The 24,290-nt window shown below is 44.7% G+C and overlaps 1 protein-coding gene across 3 annotated transcripts; it reads left to right on the top strand.

The window, feature by feature from the left end:
• Positions 1–181: 181 nt before the first annotated feature.
• Positions 182–23,968, top strand: SBNO1 (strawberry notch homolog 1). 3 transcript variants are annotated; one of them, XM_083373491.1, is made up of 33 exons: positions 182–552; positions 3,586–3,713; positions 4,954–5,058; positions 5,641–5,950; positions 6,737–6,837; positions 7,418–7,514; positions 7,609–7,769; positions 8,341–8,474; positions 8,573–8,663; positions 9,332–9,493; positions 10,049–10,184; positions 10,292–10,397; positions 10,542–10,695; positions 11,564–11,746; positions 11,860–11,957; positions 12,508–12,659; positions 13,313–13,510; positions 13,629–13,796; positions 14,130–14,299; positions 14,572–14,703; positions 15,207–15,342; positions 15,955–16,067; positions 16,217–16,288; positions 16,581–16,680; positions 16,963–17,037; positions 17,499–17,645; positions 18,390–18,484; positions 18,612–18,704; positions 19,445–19,582; positions 19,923–19,999; positions 20,689–20,882; positions 22,313–22,469; positions 22,754–23,968. In XM_083373491.1, exons 2-32 carry the CDS (start codon positions 3,588–3,590, stop codon positions 22,453–22,455), a joined length of 4,167 nt encoding a protein of 1,388 aa, XP_083229617.1. In that variant the 5' UTR covers positions 182–552; positions 3,586–3,587; the 3' UTR covers positions 22,456–22,469; positions 22,754–23,968. The 3 variants fall into 3 exon arrangements, with proteins under 3 accessions (XP_083229617.1, XP_083229616.1, XP_083229618.1); XM_083373490.1 differs by having other exon boundaries at positions 22,313–23,968; XM_083373492.1 differs by lacking the exon at positions 4,954–5,058 and having other exon boundaries at positions 183–552; positions 22,313–23,968.
• The last annotated feature ends 322 nt before the right edge of the window (positions 23,969–24,290 follow it).

Genomic DNA, 24,290 nt, shown 5'->3' with positions numbered 1-24,290 from the left:
CCCCTCCCCCTCCTTTATCTCCAGGATCCAACCAGCCTTGGCGCGCTACCACGTGACCCGGCCGGCGAGACCACCTGACCGCGCCGTGGGGGTGTGAACAGCAGTGCTAGCGTCGCACGCATGCGCGTTCAGGCCCGCTTCCCCTCTATAACTTGTGCTTGGAGGGGAGGGAAAAAAGCCCGCGACGGTCACGTGGGCCTGGTTCGCCCGGCAACAGAAGGGAAGCTCGAGCCTGCCTCGGGGCGGTCACGTGGAGCGGCGCCAACGTCGCTGCGGCTGCCGCTGGCGTCGAGTCCCATCGCGCAGGCGCGCCTCCTCCCTTTCGTCTCTGCCCCCCCCTCCGCCCGCGGGAGGGAGGGCGCGAGCGGAGGGCGCGCGGGCCAAGATGGCGGCGGCGAGTTAGAAAGCGGCGGACGGCGCGACGGCTGCTGAGGCGACGGCCGCGGGGAGGCAGCAGCGGCGGCGGCTGCGGCCAGGGCGGAGGGAGAAGAAGAGGAGGAGGGGAAGGGCGACGAGGAAGGTTCTCCACGGCGTCCTCCCGACACGGCCAGAGTGAGTCCCCCCGCCCGGCTTCGCGCTCCGAGTGGCTGCCGCCTGAGGAGAAGAGCGGCCCGTCCTCTCGCCCTGCGGGGGCTCCCGAGCGACCTGGCTCGGGCGAGGCGGTGAATCGCCAAGGCGGCGTCCCGTCAGGCCCAGGGCGGCGGGGAGGAGGCTTCTCCCCAAAAGCGGGTCTGAGGGGGTCTTTTTACCCCCTTCCCGGCCGCCCTCAGCCCCTCTGCATGCCTCGGGAGCCTCCGGGCGGCTTTGCTGCATCCCCAGGAAATAGAAAGAGGCAGCTTGGCTTGGAAACCTTGGGGGAGGGGGGGAAAAACCCGGACCCTAATAGAATATCTATCTATCTGTACACATACACTTTAATATACATTAAATAACCTGTGTATATATGCGCGTGTGTGTCTATTTCGACTGTTTAAGAGAGAAAGATGCAGCCTTGCTTTGAAGCGGCTCCTATTGACATTCTGCCTTATCTCTCTAACCAATTGACAGAAAGACAGACATACGTACACATAGAGTTTAATGTTGTTTATTCAATAGCGTATGTGTGTTTGTGTGTATATGTGTGTCTTGACAGTTGAAGAAAGGCAGCCTTGCTTTGAAGCTTTGGTGGGGAGGTGAGTAGGGGGTAGGAATAAGAGGTGGGAGCCTCCCTTTCGGCTCCCATTGACATAGAAAATTTTTATATATAGAGAGAGACACACGGTATATGCGTATATGCATCTATACACGCACACATTCTGTTTATTATATATATGTATACATACACATATATACACATACATAAATAGTGTGCATGTGTGGGTATGTCTGTATAAATTTCTCAATATGTACATACACATACTGTATAACAGATCGATATACATAGTGTGTGCATTTATACGTATATGTGAGTATATTGACGATTTAACATCAAAGCTGGCTGGGGAGGCCAGGAGCCCTGCCGAGGATCCTGTTGTACACGTTGGGGTGGTCCTTCTGCAGCCCTGGGAAACCTCGCATTTGGCCCACACTTGCAGGGGATTCCATCTTCTCCCAGCCCATTTTCCCCCCTGCCTTTTTTGTTCCCAGACATGCTGGGTGGAAAGACGCCTGGAGCCATCCAGTCTTGTTGGGTGGGAAGGCTGAAAAGAATGGATTCCCCCTGTTTTGCTAAAGAAGGGGAGGGGGGCGCAGTTTGTTCCTCCTGGCTGGCTCAGGAGGACCGACTATTGTTTCTAAAGTCTCTCTGTTGGTTCTCTAGCCCCAGAGGATCTGGTTGCTGCTGCTAACGTGATTCCTTTAGATCTAAGGGGCAAATGTGGGGTCTGAGTGTTCACTTAGACCCAACCCTATCCGGAAGTTTATGTTCTACAACACGTGGTAGGGAAGGCTGTAATCTGATGACCCCACCTAGGGAGATTTATACGTTTATTTTCTCTTTTACTATGTTCTATTACACATCAGTCTTCAAGTCTCTGTGACATGATTTGGGATTATCGTTGATTAGATTTTACATCCTAGCAAGGACATTTGAGAAGATCTCAGACAAACAAACTGTCCGCCTGTCTAGTTGATTCTATGGTCATTAAATTCTTTCTCCAGGCAAAGGCTGTGTTGGTTGTATTGATTGATGCATAATTTTCTATCAGTCTGTTTTGGAAACTGATATCTGTGTCTCACAAAACAAGTGCTAATTGTTTGGAAACTAATTCAGCTGAAAGCCTTGAATATCAGTGCAAACCTAAAATGCCAGAACCTTCTGTTTTGATAACATGCATGGTTAATGAGCACTCATTCATAATTCTTGAAGGCTTCTAGGTTAGCAACACAGGGCAGTTTGAACTTTGAGTTGCTACGTGTCTTTGTATTTGATTTTTGTTTCATACAACCCATTGAAAGGGAGTGTAAAAATCTGTATGCTGCGTCAAGCTTGAAAATGAACCCTCAACAAGTTGGTGGAATGTGGGATTGTCACTGTAGGGTGCACGCACTACAGGGGGATAATCAAAGAAGCTTAAACTGTAAATTGGAATGCGTATGTTGCTTTCTAGTAGTACAGATTATGATTCCTGTTTTTTTTTAATTCCTGGAAACTAAATGGGCCAAAGACAGAGGCTTCCTGTCTTCTTGGGTGACTACAGAGAAAAGTGACTAAACTTACTGTGAAAAGTTACAATAAAAAAGGCTCTACTCCAGCAGAGTATTTAGCTACAATGTTATGTGATGCTTCTAGTAGCAGTCAAGTCAGAAGGAAAATTTGCCTGGGGGAAAAAAATCTAAAGCAGAAGGTAGATGGGCAGCTCCTAGATATGCTAAACAAATAAAAATAAAATACTTTTAGTGGGATGCCTGAGTGTTAAAAGCAATCCAGGTCTGTGGTATCTTTAAGTTAAGGGGTTGCCTGCCCCTAGTACTGTCAGGCTCTGCTCCTGTCTGTGTTATGCTCTGAAGATTAATGGGATATTTGCATTTTGGATTCCTGGTTTATTTACAAAGAAGATTGCTCTTTCCGGGAAAACTGAAAGCCTCGCACCCTAACTGTAAATGTGGCTTTACCTACCGTAAGTCAGTTCTGCCATGCCAAACCCGAGTTTTCAACAGTCCAATCTTCACTCTTATTTTTTTGATGTATCTCCAACTGAACTCATAGGAGTTGTTATAAGGAGGTACTGCAGTAGAAGGGCAACCCACTTTGGCATTTAGCGAAACTATTGCTCTTAAGAGAATAATTTGGAGAAGGGATTTAACGATAACAGAGCTGGAAAGGGACCTTGAAGGTCTTCTAGTCCAGTCTCCTGGTCAAGCAGGAAAGTAACATTTCGGACAAACGGTTGTCCAATCTGATTTTCATTCAGCCTTCTTAATACAATGATAACTTTGTCAATTGTTTCTGGTGCTCCTGAACTAAACTGCGGGAGCTTTTAAGGGATCTTGTGGCAACCGAGAGGCAATATGTGGTGCCATTTTAGAAGTGAAGAGAAATAATGGCCTGTGGTAGAAGCAGATGTCCCAGCCAAAAAAGCTTATCTATAATTTGCTCTGTTTCAGAAATGGTGGAACCAGGACAAGATCTTTTGCTTACAGCTTTAAGTGAAAGTGGAATTAGCCCAAATGACTTGTTCGATATCGATTCTCCAGATATGGGCCTCGCAACTCCACCTCCAGCTATTCAGCAGGTTGGGAAGCATTTCTACGATATTGTGTTGGTCACGGTCTAGTAGTAGTTGAGTTACTTTTATTTCCCTGAAATAACACAATTATAAACTTGGTTAGTTTATATACAATACCCATAAATGGAAAACCTTCATTCTCAGTTTTCCTGGGACTTGTAAAATTGATACTGCTGTGTGTCTGCTATGTATCTAATCTACTTGACTTCTGTTTTAATAAGGAATAAACTTTTTCAGACTATATTCTGCTGGCCAATTTAAAACACTATATCGCATTAATCTCCTTGCCCGGTTTCTCCTCTAAGAATGTTACATGTTGCATTGCTGTTCCTTTTGTCAGTTGAAAAATATAAGCCTCCGATGTGCTATTTGATGCACGCTTTCCTCTGAGAAAGTTTTCATTGGCCAAGGTAGATTGACTTCTGTGTAAGGAATACCAGAACCGTGACTGAGTTCAGACAATACAAGAAGCCACACCAAATATGCTTGGCCAGTCCCTCCTTTAAGATGTGAAGTAGGGGATTATGGCCACAGTGCACCTACTTACTGGTTTGTGTGTAAAACTTGCTTAACCAGAGACAAAGATCTAGTAGCCGTATTCACACAGGGCTTAACGTCAACCCTGATAGTGTGTTTTCGTTGCTCAGAGAGCTCTGCCTAACATCCAGTTTGTTTGCTTCCTTCATGTTGCAGTTTGTTGTTTGAATATAACAACTGGTTTAACGCATTAGCTAAGTCAGGGGTAGGCAACCTTGGCTCTTTTATGACTCGTGGACTTCAACTCCCAGAATTCCTGAGCCAGCCATGCTGAAGGGAGAGGTTTCCAAGCTGAGCCATGCTGGCTCAGGAATTCTGGGAGTTGAAGTCCACCTATCATGAAGAGGCCATAGTTCCCCCATGCTGGCTCAGGAATTCTGGGAGTTGAAGTCCACCAGTCATAAAAGAGCCAAGGTTGCCTACCCCTGAGCTAGGTGAAGGATGCTCTAGCAGTGCAAATATCTATTATTTGATCTGTTCAGCAAGGTATTTAGCAGTGATAAGCTACAATTCAGATGACCTGCTTAGTTTGGTTAAATCATTCAGATTTTCTACATCAATATAAACTTTAAAATATGTACCTTTGTGCACATATTGCAGTATACATACACAGCATTTTTCTGCTAAGTGCATCTGAGGTAAAGAAAGTATGTTGCATTAAAGAAACACCGGTAGCACCAATCTAACATTACTGTTAATTCTCTTGTAGTCAGTATCTCTTAATGCATTAGAGCTGGGGTTGGAATCAGAACCATCAGTAGCTGTTAAAACAGAGCCACAAGCTGCCTCTTCTCCTACAGTACTGAGCATCAGAGTAAGGAAAACAGATTTTTAAATAGTTACATTGAAGATTACAATGTACATCTCTTGAATTGTACAAGCAAAAATAGGGCCGTTTGTTCCTTGAATAAATGCAAAGGTTTATGTTTACAGCAGTTACCCTCAAAAATAACATGTTTGTTTGTTTTTGAAAAAAAAACTTTAAAAATATTTTGACTCAGTTGATACTTAGAGAAGGTTTCCAAACCATTTGTACCGAATCTGTAAAATGAAACCTTCTACCTCTCTCCTCTGGGACATCATTCCACCTGAAGCCAGGCCAGCATCATCCTATTGGCATTTAGAATACTTGCCCAAACTTGCCTGTTTTAGAAAGACTGCTTTTATCATAAAGATATTCCTCAGCATGGCCGATGTGGCCTTGATGTTGCTACTGATTTTGCACTATGTGACGTTCATCCACGGTTTTAATCCTGTTTGCTGTATTGGACAGTATGTCACTTAGCATCACCTCCAGTTGAAACAACTTCCACGCCTAAGTTAGAAAGAACAAATGCCGGGCAGTTGTCTGTGGTTTTCCTGCAACCACAAGAACGAGTCTCTCTTGTTCCTTTAGCAACCACCCTCCACCACAACCTTTGTCCTGAATCAAATCAACCAGCTCCCAACCCTGGGGACGACCATCGTCATGACAAAAACAACCCCTGTAACAAGTACCAGGCAGACCATCACCGTAGCAAAGATTATACAAACCAGCACCACCACCCGGCCCTCGGTGACCGTGCCAGTGGTACGGAACACCCTCACCACCCCCGTGCCCAAGGACCAGATCCAGCTGAAAGATCTCCTCAAAAACAATAGTCTTAATGAACTGATGAAGCTGAAGCCCCCATCCAACATCGCTCCACCCGTGGCAACTGCAGCAAGTAAGTAGGGGAGTCGTCTGAAGGGATGTTGGCAGGCGGGGTGGGAGGATTCCCCCATGGTCATGTGATCAGAACTCACATGCTTGGCAACTGGTTCGTATTTATGACGGTTGCGGAGTCCCGGGGTCACACGATCCCCTTTTGCGACCATCTGACAAGCAAAGTCAATTGGGAAAGCCAGATTCGCTTAGCAACTGTGGCAAGGAAGGTCGTAGAACGGGACAAAACTCATTTAACAAACGTCTTGCTTGGCAACAGAAATGTTGGGTTTAATTGTGGTCGTAAGTCGAGGACTACCTGTACTAGGAATTTTTTAGCCCTGGGGTGTGCAACCTTGGCTATCTAATCACCCATCCCATATGATAACAAGTGCTATCCTCCAATTCTTTATTTAGATAGAGAAAAAGAAAGCTAAAATGGCTGGATCTCATAAATGTATTGAGGTCCCAAATGTTGCCTTTTTTACAGACATAATTCTTGTGTCCCCAAACATGGTAAACACCACTAAGCTTGGTAAGATCACTTCCATTGTTAAAATTGGATATAGAGTTTCCTTTCTTTCACCCCCACCCCCGTGGGAAATTCACTGTAATTTTCATCTAACTTTGATGCTTTTACACTCCTGGTAGCCTTAAATTTATTTAAGACTGGTTTAAAGCTCATCTGCACTGTGGTGTTTGGGTGAATAAAAAGTTTGCCTCTCATTTACACCAGCTTAAGAGAATGCTTTATTACATCATAGATATTTTTCTTAATATTTAATCCTTTGGGACATTTTCCTTTCAGCCGATTTGAGTAATGGTGCTGTTAAAAAGGAGACTTCAACTAAAGAAGTCACAAGAATATGGGTAAACGATCTGAAAATGAGGAGCTTCTCTCCCACCATGGTAAGTGCAGCTCTAAATTTATATTTCTGTTGCTCTTATTTGCTTTTATTCATTTACAGGACTTACACAGTTGCTTTTCTCCTGCTACAACAGAACTTGGCTCCTTAAAATCTGAAATCCTGGATTTTGATCTGCTTTACTATTGCATAGACTGATTGCTTTTTCATACTTGGTTTTGTGTATTTGACCATGATATTGCAAGCTGTTTTGGGGGATAAAACCTTTAGAGATTTGCACAGAAATTATGTTTATCAGTCACCTTCCTGTTCGGCCTTTTTTATATACAAATGCAATATACGAAGCCATTTCAGACATACGTTTCTTGGCTTCACATCCCCTCAGTAGAGCTGTGAACTTGAGTAACTGGATTATCCAAAACCCCTCCCCTCCCCCAGTAGGTATTTCAAAATAACTTCTGCTGGAAAATAACTGGAATCAGAAGAGGAGTGCCTTAAAGGTAGCATTCTGAAAGTCAGTGGGAAGAAGGCCGGGAGGCTTCACATTTGTGTGGGTCTGTTCACTCTTGAACGTGGCTGCTTCGTGTGCGACATAGTGCAACACCCGCTGATGTTTCCTGCAGAAAGTGCCCGTCACAAAAGAGGAAGAAGAGCCTGAAGAAGAGGATGAAGAGGAAATGGGCCACGCAGAGACGTACGCCGAATATATGCCCATAAAATGTAGGCCTGCTACTTCTTTTTGTCAAAATTAAATGCCTGCAATATCCAAGGTGGAGGAAATGCCACCTTAACCCCTCTGCTTTTTCTCCCACAGTAAAAATCGGCTTGCGCCATCCTGACCCAGTAGTAGAAACCAGCTCCCTTTCCAGCGTGACTCCTCCTGAAGTGTGGTACAAATCTTCGATTCCCGAGGAAAGCGTGGACAGCGGTTGGCTGTCAGCCTTGCAGCTTGAAGCAATTACTTACGCAGCACAGGTACGGCTACAAAATTCGTGCCTGTCCAGAAGTCCACCAAAATTGAGCCCGAAGACAGTTCTTGTCGCAGATATTGTAACGGGTTTTCTGTAAAAGCAGGCTTTCTCCAACTAAAATACTGCGCTTAATCAGAAAAATGGCCTAGATCAGGGGTTCTCAGCCCTTGATCCTCAGATCCCGGGGGGGGGCACTGTGGTCACGGGGGCCACAACAGCTTTGAAGAAATGTTATGATTTAAATCTTGAGTTAAGCCTTGGGAGTTTATGCCTATGGACCACGGCCACAAAAGGTATTTAAAGAGGGTCCTTGGTTAAGGAAAGGTTGAGAGCCACTGGCCTAAATAATTAATCTATAGAACACTTATTCCATTCTCAAGAAACAAAATATTTCAGAATGTAACCTGAAACTTATATATTACTTCTTGAATTCTTCATAGTTTACAAAATTGACTACATATTTCCTTTCTACGCGCACCATAGTATTAAGTGCTCCTTTTATACATTTTGACTGCACTTATGCATGTACTCCGTTGCCATGCACTAAACAGATAAATTCTGTAACTTCCCCACAGCAACATGAGACATTCCTACCAAACGGAGACCGAGCTGGCTTTTTAATAGGCGATGGCGCCGGTGTAGGGAAAGGAAGAACCATCGCTGGCATCATTTATGAAAACTATCTGTTGGGTAGAAAAAGGGCAGTATGGTAAGTCTCATACTCTGGCATCGGGCTCAGTGTGATATTGTTCTTTTTGTCATTTGCTTTGTCTTCATGGCGGGTCTGTTGCCCTTGCTCTCTTCCAGGTTTAGTGTTTCAAACGATCTGAAATACGATGCCGAAAGGGACTTGAGAGATATTGGTGCCAAAAACATTTTGGTCCATTCATTAAACAAGGTGTGGAAATATTTTACTATGTACAATTGAAGCAAAAAAACACACACACATTAGGTACGCTTGTGTGAGATGCATGCCCAATGAACCTACCGTTGTTGCTTTCTGGGTGGCTTGCGCTGTGTTGGGAAGTAGTTGCAACGATTGCTTGGTCACAAATTATTTTTCGGATTAATCATTGCAGTAGGCATGTTGCATGTTTTGGAGGTCATAACGGGGAGGAGTTGTTTCAAATCCTCAGTTATTGAAACACGATGGAATTAAACTATGTGGAATAGTAATGTATTTCTGCATTCTCTCCTAATAATGTGAAAAATTAAATTAGATTTGCCTTTATTGGAAGGTTTTACAGAAGGAAGCCACTTGCTAGAATTTGTCCTTATTGAGTGTATATTTATAATATTGGACAAATTAGCTGCTGAGATGAATGGTTCCTGGAAAACGTATTTAATATGTGATACATAAGACAGTCTTTCTCATTGTAACGAAACTTCAGTAGGAGTCCATCAGTTTTCTGATCTATTTGAGAGCCAAGCACAATAAAATCAGATGTTTTTCTTTTTAAGATGCACCTTTTAAAGCTATTTGGAATTTAGTTATTGAAGATAATGCATACACATTTCTAATGGAACAGAATATCTTTTATACCTTTAATCTTGTTTCTGCTTTAGTTCAAATATGGAAAAATTTCTTCCAAGCACAATGGAAGCGTGAAAAAGGGAGTCATCTTTGCCACTTATTCTTCACTTATTGGGGAAAGTCAGTCTGGAGGAAAATATAAAACTAGGCTGAAGCAGCTGCTTCACTGGTGTGGAGATGACTTTGACGGAGTGGTATCCTTTGCAGTTGCTAGATTGGGGGAATATCTCTCCTGTTAAATTAGCATCTTTTAATCAGTGTCAGGTACTCTTTTATAAGTTGCATTTTTCAATTCCAGGGCTGTCGAAAGTTTGAAAGCAGATAATGCTTCCAGATAGAGTAGCGATCAAGATAAAATAATTTTGTTTTCAGAGGTAAGAGTTTCAGCTCCCGGAATTCTCAACCATGCCCATGCTGGCTGGAGAATTCTAGGTATCGAAGTTCACATGTCAGGAAGTTGCCACAGTTGGAAAACATTGCTAAGTTTTATATATATAGCCTAATTAATTCTCGGAAGGTTGCGCTGATCTTTAAGTGACCGTGTTTTTGCCTGGAACAGTTTGTTGAAACTTTTGTTAACATTCCTTACTTAAAGCTAAAAGATTTATTGTTCAGTATTGCTAAAATTAACTAATCAATCAATATATATTAGCTATTAACAATTCCTGGCTTCCATTCACTGGAATGTTTACCATGCAACTTTATACATGTTTGTACGTGAAATGTCTGTTTCTTAACCACGTCCTCAGATAGTGTTTGACGAATGCCACAAGGCTAAAAACCTTTGCCCAGTTGGGTCTTCAAAACCAACTAAGACAGGCTTGGCTGTTCTGGAGCTGCAGAACAAGCTTCCAAAGGCCAGGGTTATTTATGCTAGTGCCACAGGTAAGGACCGTTTCCATCATTTGAATGTTGAGTGGATTTCAGTGCTGTTTTCAAAGGGGCAAAAAAGCACAGATAATTCCCTTTTTAAAAAAAATGTTTCCTTTCAGGTGCATCAGAGCCCCGGAACATGGCATATATGAACCGCCTTGGGATTTGGGGAGAAGGGACCCCATTTAGGGAATTCAGCGATTTTATCCAAGCAGTTGAAAGAAGGTGCGTTCGTAGGTCTTGGCTGGTGTTGAGTAAAATGGGAGGAGCAACCGTCAGGCTTTCGCGCAGCTTTTCCCCAAAGTTCCAGTAGGTCCCTGTGAAAATAATCTCCCTTTAAAAAATAGTCTTTTTTCTTTTATTCTTCAGAGGTGTGGGCGCCATGGAAATAGTTGCTATGGATATGAAGCTAAGAGGAATGTACATAGCCAGGCAGCTGAGCTTCTCAGGGGTCACCTTCAAAATAGACGAAGTTCATCTTTCTCAGCACTACATCAAAATGTACAATAAATCGGTGAAAATGGTAAGCCTTTAAAAAAGGGAGATGTTTGGCGCTTCGAGATGCTTTGAGAAAGATCATAGTGTTAACTCATTGCAATAGAAACACCGATGAATCTTTGGAAGAGTGTAAAAATGAACAGGACAGCCTGAAGTCAGTTCCATTAACCATGCTTGGGTCTCGATCAGATCTTCTGCAGACATTTTATCCCACATCCCAGAGGGGCTTAGAAGTTAAGGAGTCTTGCAGGATTTCTAGATGCCCAGAGAATGCAGTTATTAAGCATGAATAGCAAAGCTGGACTTCCTCCATTCCAAGGAATTTATTCTGTAAATCTTACACAATGTTATTGCAGCAAGAGGCAGATGTAGCCATGCTTAAGCCGCCTTGGTATTGGTGGAACAGAACCACATTTTCTAAGCTAAAACTTGACAGTCTCAGTAGCTTGTCTAGAAAAACAATTTCCCTGTTGTTACTGAAAAACAACAAATTCCAGCGCTGCAGAACACACAAGTCAGCAAAGTTTCATTATGTCATCTAGTTTCTTAAATTAGAAAACCACTACCCAAAATTTAAGAACTAGGCTTTAAGAACCAGTAAGTCTGTTTGCCTGTGAAAATTCTCAATCACGATTGTCCCGAAGGTGCTTTTTCAAAAAGGCGACCGGACTTTCTCGGTCTTTTTTTCCCCGCTTCAGAACTGACCTGAAGAAGCTTTTCGGACGAGAAGTGAAACATTTTCCATGTAAAACAAAAAAGTCCAGTTGCCTTTTCGAATATTGGGGCAAGGGGCCAGTTTAGTCTGGCATCCTCTCCTCTCATTTTATATTACTGATCATTTGATGTTGCCCGAGTTAATTTTAAGCCTGAAAACTCTTGCTTTCCTTTTTCAGTGGGTAAGTGCCAGGGAGAAATTCCAACAGGCCGCTGACCTCATTGACGCCGAACAGCGCATGAAAAAGTCCATGTGGGGCCAGTTCTGGTCTGCTCACCAGAGATTTTTTAAATACCTCTGCATTGCATCCAAAGTCAAAAGAGTGGTGCAGCTGGCCAGGGAAGAGATCAAGAACGGCAAGGTGGGTTGTCCTTCGACTTCAACCCACGGTTGAGGTGCTGGAATGACGGGTGACGCTCCCGTCCTCCACGTTCAGAAGATGTTAAGACCTCACCTGTGTTCTCCTTCTTCCAGTGCGTGGTCATTGGGCTGCAGTCCACAGGAGAAGCCAGGACCTTAGAAGCTTTGGAAGAAGGTGGCGGGGAACTGAATGACTTTGTCTCCACAGCGAAGTAAGCCCCTTGTCAGCCCCGCGGGTTTGGGGGAGATGATCGCTTTTCAAATTCTTCCAAAATTCAGAGTCGTAGCTTAGAGATATTGGGTGGGGCACAATATGAGCTGCGTCTTATTAGCTGTGCTATAGTTCAAAAATTTGTGGCTTCCATCCTTACCTCTAAACCAATGTTTTCCAAAGTATGCTGCCTGGGGGATTCTGGGAATTGAGGTCCACATATTTTTAAAGTTGCCAAGTTTGAAAAGCACTGCTCTTAAAACAGTTATTTCATCGCCCACCAGTTTTTTTAAGTTCACAAATGGTTTTGTAGTGAATGTGTGTGGTGTTAGATTGGGCAAAGTGGTGCAATGCATCTCTTTGAGATAAAATGAAAACTGCTTCTTTCTTACCACAGCAACGCCCTGAAAGGAGATGTATGATCTGTGAGAAGCCAGCAGAGAGCCCATTTTTGACTTAGAAGAATATGCTAAACCAATGAGTCATATTTCCCCAGAAACATGACTTGGGCTAGTGTTAAAATGCTGTTTTTCCTTCTCCTAACTTTACAGGGGGGTGTTTCAGTCCCTCATTGAGAAACATTTCCCAGCCCCTGATCGGAAGAAGCTTTTTAGCTTGCTGGGAATTGACCTGTCTGTCCAGAGTAACAACAGCTCCCCTCGAGACAGTCCTTGCAAGGAGGATAAAGTTAAAAAGCGCAAAGGTAACAAGGAGCCCGTTAAATGTTATTTTTATTTGGAACCCTGGGTGCTAGATGTGATGTGCCCATTTAGAAAAGCTAGAGGAGGAGGAGGAGGGAGCTGATAAAACGTAGTTTGCGAATTGAGAAATATTGTTGATAAGCGGCTTAGAAAGGGGAGACTTAGCACTGGAAGCGTTTCTACAAACACTCTGTGAAGACGCCACGCAGCATATCTCTTCCACAAAATAGTGTCTGCCAAAGACCCAGCTTTTTATGACTGCCATTTCCAAAGAGGACAACCCAGAATAAGTAGTATGTGGAAGTGGAAAATCAAAATACAACGTCTTCATTTGGAAGTACGGTGTGCATAATCTTGCTGCTGAATTCAGATAGAAAGAGATACTTCATTCTTCACACTTGGTTTCTTGCTTAGAGAACTTAAAATCCTCCAGCTCCAGAAAGCAAAGCACGCTTTGCATCAATAACAAGTCAGGAGGATCTCTGCACCGTTTCTTCATTCGGTGTCTTGTTTTTGTTCAGTTCCTCAAGATTCCTCCCCTGGTCGATGCTGCTCAGTCAGGAAGTCACTTTTCTTTCTTTTTGCTAACCAACCCCAAAGAATTGAGCTGCCCCTTTCTAATGTTGCTTCTTTGCTTTCGCTTGACCGAAAAAAGGGGAAGAAATAACGAGAGAGATCAAGAAAGCCCGTAAGGCCGGCGGTCTCGCCGGGAGCAGCTCCGACGAAAGCTTCAGCGAGTCGGAGGCCTCGGAGAACGAGGAGAGCGACAACGAGAGTTCTCGGTGTTTAAGTTCTGGAGACGACGACGACTTCAACCCCTTTCGAGATGAATCTAGTGAAGATGACGAGGATGGTGAGATAATTTTGTCCGTCCTTTTTATCCCTTTCAGTCGGGTGTGGTTTCAGCCTTTGGGGTAAAGCTGGCGAGGTTTGGCTTGCCCACTTTTGGCCTTTTCCCCCCTTCCTCTCAGACCCTTGGCTCATCCGGAAGGAGCATAAGAAAAACAAAGAGAAGAAGAAAAAGAAGAAAATCATAGACCCCGATTCTATTCAGAGTGCCTTATTAGCATCTGGTCTCGGATCCAAACGGCCAAGTTCGCTCTCCTCCACAGCCGTAACCTCTTCTACCAATATCTCCGGTATGTTACCCAAGAGGGATTGTCCCTCTGTTTTGGCTGTCAGGAGGTTTCCTCCTCCTGGCAAGGAAGCAGCAGTTGCAAAGTCTGCAAATGGAAATCGGAAGACATCCGGGCTGCGCTTTTTCTAATTAAGTCAGTTTTATTAAAAAGGCTTATCCTTCCGTGCGCTTAAATTAACCCTCTTCATAAAACGTGTTACCAAAAAAAAAAAATTAAAAAATGGTACCAACCTCTCCTGAATTTAGGATTCCATGGATTAACCTGGCGTTCCTTCTACGAGTCTTAAAAAAAAAACACTCTTTTTTTTGTCCCCCTGTTTTTGGCACTTCGCAGCACCCAGTAACACAAACACCAGCTACGTGACAAGTCAGGATGCCGTGGAAAGGGCCCAGCAGATGAAAAGAGAATTGCTGGATAAACTGGAGAAGCTGTCCGAGGATCTCCCTCCTAACACACTGGACGAGCTCATAGATGAACTGGGAGGTCCTGAGAACGTGGCCGAGGTGGGTGGCTTGGAGGATCCGGGAAAGAAGGTTTTTAGATGAAGCTGTTACAAGGAGGGAAGCCCTCATTGTATAGGGAGTCGTAAGAGTAGGGGGTTGTGGCACAAGAGGCCAGACATAAAAATAAGACAGCTTGCCATTTGCAAAACTTGGAAAGGTCAGCCCTGAGTTTCTTCTCAGAACAGCTTTGAAGAATATTTGACATGTCTTTAGACTGTTTCATGGGCCTCATCGCTTGATGTAGCCTGCTAAAACGACTCGTTGTCCCGAAGATGACAGGTCGCAAAGGAAGAGTCGTGAGCAACGATGACGGCAGCATTTCGTATGAGTCCAGATCTGAACTTGACGTTCCTGTTGAAATCCTGAATATTACTGAGAAGCAGAGATTCATGGATGGAGATAAGGTACCTTTTTTTGCTGCAGTGTGTAAATATATTTTCAGCAAGTCAAAAATTTTAGATGCTCCGGACTGTACATTTCTTTCAAAAATAACAATATCTAAATGTATGCTTTTTATTTTTTAAAAAAGTTAAAACTGTTCATTTAATAATGCAGTCCTTGCTTGGAATTAGTTTTATGTCACGACAGGAGTGTTTTGGCAAGGATGTTTTGCTTGCACTTTTGCAAAAAAAAAAAAAAAGGTTTGATCAGTGCAAGCCATTGGTCTTGGGAACATCCCTTGCCACAGCTGCTTTTTCCTCCTTAGAAAAGGTCATACCAATAAAACATTTGCAGAAGTGTCTTAATGGAGGGGAATTTTTTCCCCCTCACTTGCTAAAGAAAAGGTGATATGGTATGTTTTTCACCTAGCTTCAGTATAACGTTATGTTTTCATGACAAAATCCAAAGTTTGCATTTATAAATCAATTTCCTTCCTTGCTTCACCTTGACCTCTTTTGTCTTGCAGAATATCGCCATCATTTCTGAAGCCGCCAGCTCAGGCATATCTTTGCAAGCAGATCGAAGGGCCAAAAATCAGAGGAGGAGGGTACATATGACACTGGAGTTGCCATGGAGTGCCGATCGGGCAATTCAGCAGTTTGGTGAGTAGCTTGAGGTTGGCTGAATGTGGAAACAAAGCTTCTAGCTTCAAGATCTACTACAAGGTCTTCAAGCTGATAGACATCTTTGTAGGCTTTCAGATTGAAACATGCCTTGATAGACCAAACCTTGTGCCCCACATTGGACATTAATAGACGTTAATTTGGTGGCAAGGTGACAAAATAAACTTTTCCAGATTTACTTATGTCCCCAAATTGCCAGACACAATCCTGTATGTATCACCAAAATGGCTTGTCGGTTGATTGAAGAATCCAATATTAAGTTCGTGTCAGCATCACAGAGAGTAAACATTTCTGCCTGTACAAGTTGAATCATTCAATCCAGTGAACTTTATTCAGAATGAGTTCCAGATACTGTCACAAGAGGAAGGGAAAAAAAAGGAACGTGGATTGTGATAGGGTGGCTGATAAGCTCCTGTGAATTTTAATGTCTGTTTTTGTTTCGTTCTAGCTTTTTTTAAAAAAAATAGAATGTAGCTGAGGGTCTATTTAAATAAAATAAGGTGCATCCCCTTCACATGTGAGATTTGCGAGGTGGGGGCGATGCTGTGTTGACACCAGCAAGCAAAATTTTCCTTTTTCTTAAATCTCCAGGACGAACTCACCGGTCCAATCAAGTGACTGCCCCAGAGTACATCTTCCTAATTTCTGAATTGGCAGGAGAACAGAGATTCGCCTCGATTGTTGCCAAACGGCTGGAGAGCTTGGTAAGGCATTTGCTGTGATTTGCTCCAGGTAGATTATTAATTCTGTCTGACCAGATTTTGAAAAAAAAGTGATCCCTGTTGTTTTGAAAAGGGCAGGAAACGTCTGTCTCTCGCTTTGTAAGTCAGTCGTCGTTGTTTTTTTTAAACAGGGAGCACTCACTCACGGAGATAGAAGAGCAACGGAAACTAGAGATTTGAGCAGATTCAACTTTGACAACAAGGTAGAGATTGCAGTCCTTTCCCACTGTTGATTCATTGCCATTTTTACTCCTTTTTCCTTTCTCCTTTGACATCCTGTGTGTGTGTGTGTGTGTGTGTGTGTGTGTGTACACACACACACACACTTGCACGTGTATTTACATTTCATTCTGTGAACATACATTTATATATAAAAAGGTGGGGCGGGATATTACAATAGGAATACAGATACGGGAATATGCATCAACTGTAAAACTGGTCGTATTCTGTATTGCAAAGGAAATAGCTTGTTTTCTCCCCCCTCTCTTAAATTAGTACGGCCGAAATGCCTTGGAAATAGTCATGAAGTCCATTGTGAATTTGGATTCCCCGTTAGTCTCTCCGCCAGCAGATTATCCAGGAGAGTTTTTTAAAGGTATGTTTTGTGGGGGTTTTTCCAGTCATTGAAATAAAACTTGGAGAAAGTTTTCGGTTTTCCGCTAAACAAACATTCATTTTTGATCCCTGAATTCCAGTCACTTAAATGATTCGATATTTGGGTGGGAGATTTTGCCATCTCTTCCTGCCGCTGATTTTCTTTTAGAAGCTTGCGAGAGATCCTAGTCTTTTTGAAACTGGGATTGTGATTTATACACCTACATATGTGGCCAAGGGCTGCCTTGTAGAGCTGAAGTGAATCTCTTTCTTTTCTTTCTAGATGTTAGACAAGGCTTGATAGGTGTCGGCCTAATTAATGTCGAAGACCGGTCTGGGATTCTCACTCTTGACAAAGGTATTTGCTTTGGCACGCTTGGCAGTGTCTTTCAGGAAGGACTTCTTTGTTAGCGATGCATCGCTCAGCCTTGGGATTATTTTATTTGGAATGTTTGGAATTGGATATATCTAGTTTAATGGAAGGGCCGGACAAGAAAGAATGGATGGAAACTAATCAAGGAGAGAAGCAACCTTGGAATTAAGAAGAAACTTCCTATATGCGAGAACAATTAATCAGTGGAATGACTTCCCTCCAGAAATTGTGGGTGCACACTGGAGGTTTTTAAGAAGAGATTGGACAGCCATTTGTCTGAAATGGAAGGGGGCTCCTGCTTGAGCAGGGGGTTGGACTGGATGACCTCCAAGGTCCCTTCCAACTCTGTTGTTTCTGTTATTCCTGTTGCTCAGCGTGATGGGTGGGAGCGGGGACGAACCCTACCTCTTTTCTCACTAATGTCACTTCCTTTCTCTTCCTTTTAGATTATAACAATATTGGGAAATTCCTGAACCGGATTCTGGGCATGGAGGTCCACCAACAGAACGCTCTGTTCCAGTATTTCTCAGATACGCTGAACGCAGTCATCCAGAATGCGAAGAAGAACGGGAGATACGACATGGGCATATTAGGTAAGGAGGCGTCTTCAGGGTGGACAGTACAGGTGGTCCTTGACTTACGACCACAATTGAGCCCCAGATTTCTGTTGCCAAGTGAGTCAGTCCTTAAGTGAATTTTGCCCCACTTCACGAACTTTTCTTGACACAGCTGTTAAGCGAATCTGCCTTCCTGATTTTTATTCTTCCCTTCTGTAGCCTCTATTACGCATCCCCCGAAACCACTTTGTTGCATGAGCCACTTTCAGTGGAGCTGTGTCTGATTGTCTCAAGCTTTCATCCTTTACGTATCTGTGGAGATTGAATTCCTGTGTTCATTGTTATGCCTGATACATCAAATACGGGTGGTCCTCGAGTTACAGCCGTTCATTCAGCGACCGTTTGAAGTTACAACGGCACTGGAAAAAGGGACTTACGACTTTCACGCGACTGTTGCAGCATCCCCACGGTCAGGTGATCAAAGTTCAGGCACACGGCAACTGACTCATGTTTATGACCGTTGCAGTGTCCCAGGGTTTTGTGACCACCTGACCGGCAAAGCCAATGGGGATGCCACATTCACTTAACAGCCCTGTGACTCACTTAACAACTGCAGCAAGAAAGGTCGTAAAATGGGGCAAAACTCACTTAACAAGTGTGTCACCTTGCAACCGAAATTTTGGGGTCCGTCGTCACAAGTCAGGGGCTACCTGAATATCTTGTCAGATGCTAATCTCATTCTTTCTTCTGACTCTTTCCCGCCCCCCACCACCCCCAAAGATCTGGGATCGGGAGATGAAAAAGTGAGGAAAGCAGATGCTAAAAAATTCCTGACCCCAGGCTATTCCACCTCTGGACACGTCGAACTGTACACTGTAAGTTGCTGGATGGGCAAGCCAGCCTGGGGGGCGGGGGGAAGCTGCTGAAGTCTCTCCCTGGCTGCCTTTATTCACAAGAACACGGAGTCGGCAGTCAAGCACGGCTTCCAATCTTGTTTTCCAGATAAGCGTGGAGAGAGGGATGTCCTGGGAAGAAGCAACGAAGATTTGGAGTGAGCAGCGCGGAGCAGAGGACGGGTTTTATTTATCGTTTCAGGTGAGGCTCTGGTTTGGAGTCCGGGCTTCACGTTTTCATGGGACAGGATTTGGAAAGCCTTACTCAGAATCCTATTACAGGTAGTCCCCGGCTTAAGACCACAGTGGAGCCCACCTTTCCTGTTGTTAAGCGAGACATTTGTTAAGTGGGTTTTGCCCCATTGTACGACTTTTCTTGCCCCCCGTTAGTAACCCCGTTGTGAATGAATCTGGCTCCCCCCACTGACTTTGCTTGTCAGAAGATCGCAAAAAGGGATCACGTGAGCCCCGGGACGTAAATATGAACCAGATGCCAAGCGTCCGAGTTTTGATCACGTGACCACGGGGTCGCTGCAACGATCATAATTGTGAAAAACAGTCATACGGCGCATTTTTCAATCCACTTGCAACTTCACTCGTTAAATGAACTGTTGTAAGTTGAGGACTGTATTGGAAGTGAGGATTCAGTGAACAACATTTCTCAACCTTGGCAGCTTGACGATATGTAGGTTTCGACTCCCAGGTAACAAAATTAATCCAGGTTTCCAGTCTCAAGGTTTTGTCTTTTCAGCTGAGCTTTTGCAGCTTCAGTAAGCAGGCTGTCAATAAAATTTTGTGCAAAAAAGTACTTTGACTTTTGTACTCGGTCCGTGTTTATTAAATGAGTAATTTAGGAGTGATCTCAACAGTGTCTCCTTGGAGGTACAAACTGAACTTTCCTTTCTATATTCATTTTTTTTCCCCTTGCCTTTTCTTTCCCAGATACGAAATAGTAAGAAAACCGCCATCCTCGTGAAAGAGGTGAACCCCAAAAAGAAGCTTTTCCTGGTCTATAGGCCAAATACCGGAAAACAGCTGAAACTGGAAACCTACGCAGAAATAAGGAAAAAATATAAAAAAGTGAGTTACTTTGATAAAACTACCTTTTCAATCCTATGCGCATGTAACTGTTTTGCCTGAATGCAGATTTAATTTGCCCTGACTTAAACACAAACAAGGCTTGCTCTTAATAAGGTTCAGCTCCTACTTGTAACATTAGGCTAGTATTTCTCAGCTTCAGGAACTTTAGGCTATGTGGATTTCGACCTCCGGAATTCCTCAGCTGGCTGGGGAATGCTGGGAGTTGAAGTCCACACACCTTTGAGGTTGAGAAACACCCTACTAGAGAATGGCTTAGCATTGCTTCTAAGTGAATTTACAGCCAGATCTGACTGTTAATAACTGCTGTGCATGATTCCAGGTATCCTCTGACGACGCCGTGACTCACTGGGTCGAACAGTACACTTCATCGGCAGACACATGCACACATGCTTACTGGTACGTTTTGGGGGGGAAGGTCTTCAAAACGGTGGGACTGCTGTCAAAAAATGGACTTCAGTGGGACTTCCCAACCAAACTAAAATATCCAGATGGAAGGTTTGCAGCTCAGGCTTGTGGTTTCCTTGGTGCTCTCCGAGTGTGGTGGTTTTCTTGCAGACGTTTCATGACCCAACTAGGTAACATCATCAGGGCTAGATGGGTGTGGGGTTTGCTTTCTGTTTATGTACAAGTGGCTTGCCCTGTCAATGTTGGTGGGAGTGTTCCTTGATTAGCCTGTGGTTGGCTGAGTTGGTAGTTTCTTGATTGAGGCATAAACAGAGCAAGCCCCACTGCCCTCTTAGCACTGATATTGTTCCCCAGTTGGATCGTGAAACTTCTGCAAGAAAACAACCAAGCTCCAGAGAGCACCAAGGGCCACACGGAAGGAGTAACTTTGTGGGCCCTTGCTTTCTCCTCATTCGATCTGAGGATTTACACGTTGGTGGACTTCATCATTTTGTTGTTGATTCTGTAGGTTTGTTTTTTTTTTAAAAAAAAATCTGGTCAACTCTGAAAGGACGTTCCAAAATTAGGCATACTGTTCTTTAGGGAGACCGTCTTTGAGTAATTCTTTCTACAGGAAACTAAGCTCCATATTTATTTAGTTCTTGGTTTTTTTAAAAAAAGGACTTCCTTTCCTCTTTCAGGAGAGGCAACTGCAAAAAGGCAGGTCTTGGCCTTGTTTGTGAAGTTGGCTTGCGCTGCCGGACCTATTACGTCCTCTGTGGTTCTGTCCTGAGTGTTTGGACGAAAGTGGAAGGGGTCCTGGCCTCGGTGAGCGGCACAAACGTCAAGATGCAGATCGTTCGCTTGCGGACCGAGGATGGCCAGAGAATTGTAGGCAAGTATGGCAATACCAGCGTTCTTGTGTCTGTACAAATATCTTCCCACTCTTAACTCTCTCCCTGCATTGTCTGTTCCCTGTGTTTGAACCTGCTACCACCTCCCCCCCCCTGGAGTGTGAGTAGGGAATGGCGAAACCCCTTGAGCTAAGCACCCCCCCCCCCTATTTTTTCTGCTCAGCTTTTGCAAATTGGAAACAACGAGCATGATAGAAAGTCTTTTTTTTTCTTCAGAGAAACTAAAGCAATGTTTTTAAAGCTCCAACAACTTTTAAGATGTATAAACTTTAACTCCCAGAATTCCCCAGCCAGCTTGGGTGGCTTTCAACTCCCAGAAGTGGGAGTTTCTGGCTGAGGGAGTTGCTGCCATCCTAATGAAAAAACGCTGTCCTATAGAAGGGCTAAGATCCTAAATGATGGGAAACAGACCAAAGGGGGCAGCCTAACCAACCAATGTTGGGTGTCGAGCCCCGTGGGCCTGACACTCCACGGGGGGGGAGCCTCACACACCAGCCTTGCACCTTCTTCCTACCCGGCCTCGAGCAGCCTCCGTCTGGGGCCTACTGCCTGGCGGCCGTGTCGCTTGCCCGTTTCTTCTGCTGCCGTCGGCCTTCCTGGTCGTCCTTCTACGTCGGCCAGCTTCCAACCGCTTCCGGGACTTACGGTGGCCGCGCCTGCGCGGACCAGCCAGCCAAGCATGCCGAGCTGCTCCCTCCGTCTTTGGCCGCCTGCCAGCTGATTCCAGGAATGCCGGCTGGTGCGGCCGTATGAACGGACCCTCCTGCCAGGCGGCCGACTGCCAGGTGATACCTGGGTCCTTGGCCGCCTGCTGGCTGCTTCCAGGAACCCAGGTAGACGCGGCTGAGTGTCCGGACCCTCCTGCCAGGTCTGCTGCCGAACAGCTGTTCCAGAGCACGGGACCGGACTTCCTCGGGTTTGTGGGGGGTGGTTTGGGGTGCAGATCCCCTGGTGTGGCCGGGTGCGGTGGGGTTGGGCGCCTGGGGTTAAGGGTAGGGGTTATCTGGGACACTTACCTGGTTGGGGGCGGCATGCCGGACAGGGGGAAGGCGGGAAGACACACGCGGAGGGGATGGCGTCTGGGGATAGAAGCCAAAGGAACTGTACGGGGGGAGGAGGGTTTATATAGATGTGTGGGCGGATGTTGGTCTGTGGCGTGAGGGCGGAGCCCTTGCACCTGATGGCTACGTAAGCGTTGGGAGCGATGTGCTACCAACGCTGCTGACTTTGTTTCCACTGGAGCTGAATCCAGCAGCCTCTGTTTTGTCACACGTTCCTGCTGGATTTTTCCTGTTTGCTTCTATCTATCCGAGGACGTAGCCGTGACATTGGGCTTAGGAAGCAGGGCAGAGCCTCATCGTCGCAGCACCTTGACCTCAGTGACCTCACCAGTCCCTCCATTGTGTTGCAGGCTTGATCATTCCAGCAAACTGTGTGTCCCCCCTCGTCAACCTCCTGTCGACGTCCGATCAGTCGCAACAGCTGGCCGTGCAGCAGCAACAAATATGGCAGCAGCACCATCCGCAGAGCATCGCCAGCTTCAACAGCGCATGAGACAGATCCGTGTGGTATTTTGGCTCGACCACCCCTTAAGCGTTGGCGCTTTCTGTTTTGATTTCTTTTTGGGCTCCCTCCCCCCCCTTTCCCCCTCCCCTTTTTTTTCTTTGAATTATCAGGGACAGATTCCAAAGAGTTAGCTTTCAGTCCCATCACGCTGTCTTAGAACTCTGTGGAAGAGGCACGGAAGAGCATTCAAACTGAAAGCCCAGCCTTGCTTTACGGCGGTCATATCATCATCATCATCATCATCTTTTTTTTTTCTTCCCTCCGGGGCTTTTGTACCCCTGCTTAGTACACATCTACAACGTCCATCTACTTAAGCGACAGCCGCACCCGGTCAGTTTGGAAGAAGTTTGAAGACGTTCCTCTTCCAGCTGTCCCTTCATTTGCTTCTTTGGCGCTCAGGGTTGAAGGCAGGAACACGGGGGCCGTGCTGCAGGAGATGTCCTCCTTGGAAACTGTATATATATGTATGTGTAGATATATATATATATAAATATTGGCCGCAACAGAGGTCCCAAATTATATTAAAAAAAAATAGTACGTTTTATTTAAAGAAGCAGCATGAAAACCTAGATGTTCGTAACCTGCGTTTTAAGGCGGCATCAACTTTGGGCTGCGCATGTTTCAATGCACGGAAAGCCAGCGGGAGCGAAAGGAAGGGACTGTCTCAATGTAGCTGCAAGGATTGGATTTTTATTTTTTTTTCCCCTCTTCAAACGGCATCTGCCCCCGGTGATTGTATTTTTTCTCGATTTCTTCTACAGGTTATATATTTTGATCTTCCCTGGGATATTTTCACCCCCCCCTCCCGTTTTCCTTTCTTCGTTTTGGGCTTTGCGTATCCGTCTGCGTGTACAATGAAACCATCTTAATTTTTTTTAAAAAAAGCAATTCTTTTTTTAAAAAAAACACACCAGATTTATGGTGTTCCTAATGCTTTGAGAAGGGCCTTCCCCGTCCCGCCCCCTCTTCCCCAAAATTTCCCTTTATTTTTTCAGGAAATTAAAATGCAAATTTGATTTCCAATTCCCACCGCAGCCCCCTTTTTACATTTTTTTTGGGGGGGGGGTTGGTTTTTGTTGTTAAATACTTGAGCTGTAGATTAGATGTGGGGGTGGGGGGCAGCCTGACGAGAGGTTTCCGGCTTCTGTGCTGGGTGGTTTTCTTTTTTCCTTTTAATTTTTCTGTTGCCCCATAACTTAAAATACTCCCCATTTTACGTCTGTAAGACATTGTAGAGTTTATTCTGGAACTGTTTAAAAACTGTATATGTACAAACTGTGAATAGTCACTTATCTAAGAATATGGGTAAGTTTTTTTTTTTTGTTTTGTTTTGCCTATAATAGTAGATGTTTATAAGTGAAGGACAATGTTTGTCATATTTCTTGCTTGCACAGGTTGCACTATGAAACATTTTGAGATTGTATAAACCTGTCCACCCCACCCTGCAAGGTATGCCGAGATCTTGCAGGTATCAAATTAAAAGAAAGGAAAAGAAAAAAAACTTCTGTTCTAACCAGCTTCGGAGTCCTGTGTTTGGTTGATGGTGACCCTGTGGGATCCTCGTATTGTAAGGATCGCCGAGGGGTTTTTTGGCCAGGCGAGGCTTTGGCGAGCCTGGAGCCCTTCTTCCAGGAGGGGGGTCCCCGTTGAGACTCTGCATGATCTGCCTTATCCCCCCCCCCAAAAAAAATCTGTCTTGGAGATGCCACCGCTGTTTCTATCCGCTCTGCTTGCCTGTTGCCAGTCATGAGCGACGCTTACAATCCGTTCCTCGTATCCAAAGGGAAAAGGTTGGGGGTATTCTCAGCTTGGGTGATTCGTAC

The sequence above is a fragment of the Vipera ursinii genome (assembly GCF_947247035.1).
Source record: "Vipera ursinii genome assembly, chromosome: 14".
In the NCBI taxonomy this organism is placed as follows: Eukaryota; Metazoa; Chordata; class Lepidosauria; order Squamata; family Viperidae; genus Vipera; species Vipera ursinii.
This window is presented reverse-complemented; position numbering and strand designations above follow the sequence as displayed.